Here is a 5,000-nt window from a genome sequence, read left to right on the forward strand (position 1 = left end):
CGTGTGGGTTGAGTTTGTTGGTTCTCTCGTACTTCAGCTTGATGGTCGCTACTATCTGGTGTAAACCAAGGTTAAGAAAAGGCCAATTTCGATATAATAAATTTGAACTTGACTGTGAAGCTCAGGGAAATAAAATCTATTGACAGAGCTCTGAGTGAGGAGCTAATTCCTAATCTTCGATGTGAAGTTTGAATTTAACTTAATATGGAAATAGGCATATTGTGGACCAGGCAATGATGAATTGATGTAAAGCAACCGCGACAAACTTATTGTAAAAATAATAAGTCAGAAAAGTTGAACACGCTGTTAGTAGAATGATCAGTAAATTGGAACTCAACGAACCGTATTGTTAGAATAAACATAGTAAATACTCTGAATACTATTCGCAGTTAGTCACATGATCACACTGGTCACTGCACAATTTCCTCGATTTTGCTGGATCATAAAGTCTCTTACGAAAGCAATGTGCTGATTGAGTTGAGATCAATTGATGTCACGGTAACATAATGAAAAGTGTATTGCAGCATTAATAGATAGAAAACTTGAACGGGTTGTTAGAAGAATGACTGAATAAAGTGGATCTAAACGAATGATGTTGATGCAAAGGTGGTCGATCAGCAGCAAAACCTCCAATAATTATTTAACTTAGTTTTCTGTTAACCCCTATATTTCTTATAAGCATTAAAAATTAATCTCGTATCATAGTCAGTAATCAACTCCATTCATTAACTATGTCGTATCAAGAATAGCCACTGTAGTGGGTCCAATTCCTTTTAGCAACTTCAAACAATTGTACAATTAAATGAAGGGGTAGTTTCTAAAGAAACTGTGGTGCTGCGTCGGTGGGGAAGTAGTATACAAAAATTTGGTTTTATCAACGGAGTTGATAATGTAAATTGGCCACCGTACAGAGATTCTAAAAGCTGACGTTTCGAGCGTTAGCCCTTCGTCAGAGCGAATCGAGGGATTATGGGTTACGTGTAGTTTTTATAGTAGAGTAGGAGCTACGCTATTGGTGGTAACATGGCAACGTGAAGAATAGGAATATCTTAGTTAAATGAAAAGCGTTCGTTAATACCGTGAGGATTAAGGGTGCCGATTTGAAAGATAAATTTTTGTTCCAGATTCCTGCGGCTTTCCGTCGTACCTAGATGTAGGGAAAGACTGCAGACAGCCATGTGTTTTTTGGAGTGGTTAGGCAGATTAAAATGGCGAGCGACTGGCTTAGATGCATCCTTGTCATTCTTCTCAACATCGCGAAGGTGTTCGCGGAATCGGTCACCTAGTCGTCTACCTGTCTCACCAATGTATAATTTATTGCATAACGTACAGGTTATGCAATAAATGACATTTACGGAGGTACATGTGAAACGATCGGTGATCTTAACAGATCGCTTAGGTCCCGATATCTTGCTAGTGTTAACAGTTTTGCATCGTGAGCGCGGATTTAAGTGCCGGGTTGCTCGTTAGTTTTGAGCGCGCTTCTAACTAAAAAGTTGCCTACGTTTTTGTCGCGTTTGAATGAAATAAGTGGAGGTTGCGAAAAGATTCTACCAGTCTCGGGATCATTTTGGAGTAATTTAAAATTACTGAGAATGATGCTTTTGACTGCGTGATTATGAGGATGGAAAGTGAGGGTGAATGGAATTCTGTCATTCTTATCTTTTTGTGACGTTTGTAGTGATGACTGTCGATCACCTTTCCCTACATCTAGGTATCACGGAAAGCCGCAAGCATCTGGAACAAAAATTTATCTTTCAAATCGGCACCCTTAATCCTCACGGTATTAACGAACGCTTTTTCATTAAACCAAGATATTCCTATTCTTCACGTTGCCATGTTACCACCAATAGCGTAGCTCCTACTCTACTATCAAAACTACACGTAACCCATAATCCCTCGATTCGCTCTGACGAAGGGCTAACGCTCGAAACGTCAGCTTTTAGAATCTCTGTACGGTGGCCAATTTACATTATCAACTCCGTTGATAAAACCAAATAATTGTACAATTAGTTCATGCGTCAGCGCGCGTATGTCGAGATATTGAGCACGCGGGAAGTTTGGAGAGCACGAAAGAGGCTAGCCTCTTGATCTGAAAATGCAAGTCAAGCAAACCGAAGAAAAAAAAAATTCCTTATATCTTTGAACCAGTTGACCGGCATAGTGTTAAAAGATATGGAATGGGAGTGAAGTTTTAAATTGCGAAATAACTCGGCTTTTTATTTGGGAAATCACCCGCGTGGAATCACCATATAAGTGATATCTTGAAATTATCTTTTGTCTAAGGAAAAGAAACGCAACAGAAACATAAAAAACAGAGGTCCTCAACAAGCACGATTCGTCACGAGTGATATAGCAAATTGATTTCAGAGTGAGCCAAAACGCCACTTTTAAAATGTGTCCCAAATCTTGACGATTTTCCGAATATTGTGAGTTAAGCTTCAAATTCCTTCACTCTTTCAGCTAATAGGCCGGCTGTAACTCGAGTTCACATGGAAACTACACCAGCCTAAAAACACCATAAAATTTTAAGTTTGTTTGCTAGCATAGGTTGTGATGTTTTAATAACAAAAAAACAGAGACGTAATAAAATATCCTGCCCCATTGAAAGTGGAAAATGAAATCTTTTTGCATATAAATTAAATCGATTGGAACACTAAGGGAGGTTTAATTACAATTTTAGGCTGGTTTCGTTGTTCAAGAATAGGTTACTTCGTACGGCCCGTCTTTCCCGGGATAAAACGGATAGGATAAAGGAGCCTGCGATTGGACGGTAGCCAAACAATAGGAGACTATATCTACTCTGCTAAGTTTTACTGAGTTTTTTACACATCCTAAAAGAAGTATTTAAAAATAGCTGGCGGAAAATCGACTACACTTAGCAACTTGCAAATCCAAACAATGGAAAATACGTTAGTACAAAAACATCAACAATATATTATAGCACCTGTTTCATGATTTGTTTTAAAACTCGTTTTTAAATTACTTCGGTGTCAAGTCTAAAAGTACAGCAGAACTTCGTTTCTCAGTGTAATGGAGGACGATTCCGCGTTAGAATACATACGATCAATTACAAGGAGGGTGCAACGCATAGATGCAAGGCTAGAGGAACATGTTACACAAATGTGTAACCTTGTCACGGGGCTCGAATTACCTGCCGCTGCTTATCAGAATGAATTAACAAGAAATCACTTGAAAGACATTTACTGGAGCTTAAAACTTCATCTTCTCTTTCACCTTGGAGAAGAGGCAGCGACAGAACATCCAGACCTCAGGGATTTGGGTAACCATCTTCATTTAACGGAGCAGGAATTAGCGCATCTTCCGAATGAAACGCATGCTCATGATCCCGGAAGCATATTCTTGCAAATCGTAAGCAGATATTTAACTAAAGGTTTTAAAGTATGTGAAAAATAACATTTATTTCTGAGCTACTGTTGGGTTTTCAGTTCACCTACTTTTGTCACCGCACCGACTTTCAATCTTAGGTAGACACAAGATTAGCTTTCATTTGTGCATTAAATATACACCCAGTTTTTTCGATAGATAAAGGTATCTTCTTCCAAAATTATTGGCTGAATCATATTTAACCAAGTCGTGAAATGTCTGCATATTTCCCTGTTTAATTTCCTCCAAGGATGGCGCTGTGGCGAAGGCACTCGCCTCCCACTAATGGGGCCCGGATTAGACTCCCAGACTTACGTCACAGTTGGGTTGAGTTTGTTCGTTCTCTACTCTGCTCCGAGAGGTTTTTCTCCTTGTATTCCGGTTTTTCCCTCTCCTCAAAAACCAACCAGTTGCAACGATTTGATTTGATTTCTGTACAGCGTCTAAATTAGTGACTCAGCGGCAAGTAAAGTTCAACGATTCCAAATCATGTTGATTTGGAATCGCTGAGCGTTCTCTCCGACCTTGACAAAAAAACATTTCCCTGGCAGCCAGGGTATTTATTCCCTTGTTCGTGTTCGTGTTTGTGTTTCACTTCCCATCAACGCAGCACATCAGTTTCTTTAGAAATTAAGCCTTTCATTCTTTCTTTTTTAGAGCAGCTTTTCCGAGTTCTGCGCCTCTCAAACAATCAACGCATGATGTCTTCGCTTTCGTCACAGGTGTATTTAACAATTATTCGCCTCAGGCTCAGTGATTATCGGTGAATATTCACCGAGACGAAGTCGAGGTGAATATTCACCGATAATCACTGAGCCTGAGGCGAATAATTGTTTTAGTATAAATACACAGGTGATTATTTCAAAAAAGAGAAAAAAAAAACATTTCAACGCGAAATCACCTTCACTTACAGTGGCAAAACGACTACTGGCAGCCATTTTGTCCGTTGAGGTGATTATCGGCTGATAATCCGAGATAGCGAGCCAGTGAGAGCACTCGATTTTGTATAATCACCTGTGTATTTATACCAAAAGATCTTTAACCTCGTTCCCAAGGATTTTCTCCGCCGAGAGGCTGGAAAGCGAAAAAAAGCCCTGGAAACGATGTTGACCAGGTCTGTGAGTTGTTCGATCTGAGTGTGAGAACCTTCTCCAAATATCTTCTTTCTTTTGCAGGTTAGTGATCAAGAAGAAAGCCTAGAGGCTCCCATAGGAAGCGAGGTCCACGCAGACAGGGTGCTTACAAGAGCAGCAAACGCCTTCAACATTTACCTTCCCGGCTCAAGAAACCTGTTTAAGCCCAAAGTCCTAGCAAAAGTGTCACGTGATGGCATATGGCGCGTAGGATCATCAGTGGCAGTCAGTAATTTTTTAAGGCCTATTTATTTGCATAATACGATTTTTGCTTTTAATAGAACGCTATTGAAAGCAATAATATTAGTGGGTGACGATGGCGTAAGGGATTCACAGGTTTCGAGGTGGGAAGCTATGGCGTTTGCCGTGAACAGGGGTTTAAATGCAAGAGATTATGACCTTCCTAGTCTCTTGTTAAATGTTAAACCACCTTGCGACAACTGCCGAAAGATCTTCGGGAGATTGGAGGGTTTTATTTCC

General features: G+C 39.9%; 2 protein-coding genes across 2 annotated transcripts in view; both read left to right on the top strand.

Moving 5' to 3' along the window:
- The window catches only part of LOC138016880 (uncharacterized), a 3,121-nt gene extending 2,492 nt beyond the window's left edge, over positions 1-629 (top strand). Inside the window, exon 2 of the mRNA XM_068864049.1 lies at positions 1-629. This exon is cut by the window's left edge and continues 877 nt beyond it. The gene's annotated coding sequence lies outside the window, so the exon portion shown is untranslated.
- Positions 630-2,946: 2,317 nt separating this feature from the next.
- Positions 2,947-5,000, top strand: part of LOC138016881 (uncharacterized) — a 3,122-nt gene continuing 1,068 nt past the window's right edge. Inside the window, exons 1-2 of the mRNA XM_068864050.1 lie at positions 2,947-3,372; positions 4,563-5,000. The exon at positions 4,563-5,000 is cut by the window's right edge and continues 1,068 nt beyond it. Of these exons, the coding sequence (XP_068720151.1) occupies positions 3,034-3,372; positions 4,563-5,000 (777 nt within the window). The 5' untranslated portion in view covers positions 2,947-3,033. The remainder of the gene's footprint in view (positions 3,373-4,562) is intronic.

This window comes from Montipora capricornis, chromosome 9 (assembly GCF_036669925.1).
Source record: "Montipora capricornis isolate CH-2021 chromosome 9, ASM3666992v2, whole genome shotgun sequence".
NCBI classification, from domain to species: domain Eukaryota; kingdom Metazoa; phylum Cnidaria; class Anthozoa; order Scleractinia; family Acroporidae; genus Montipora; species Montipora capricornis.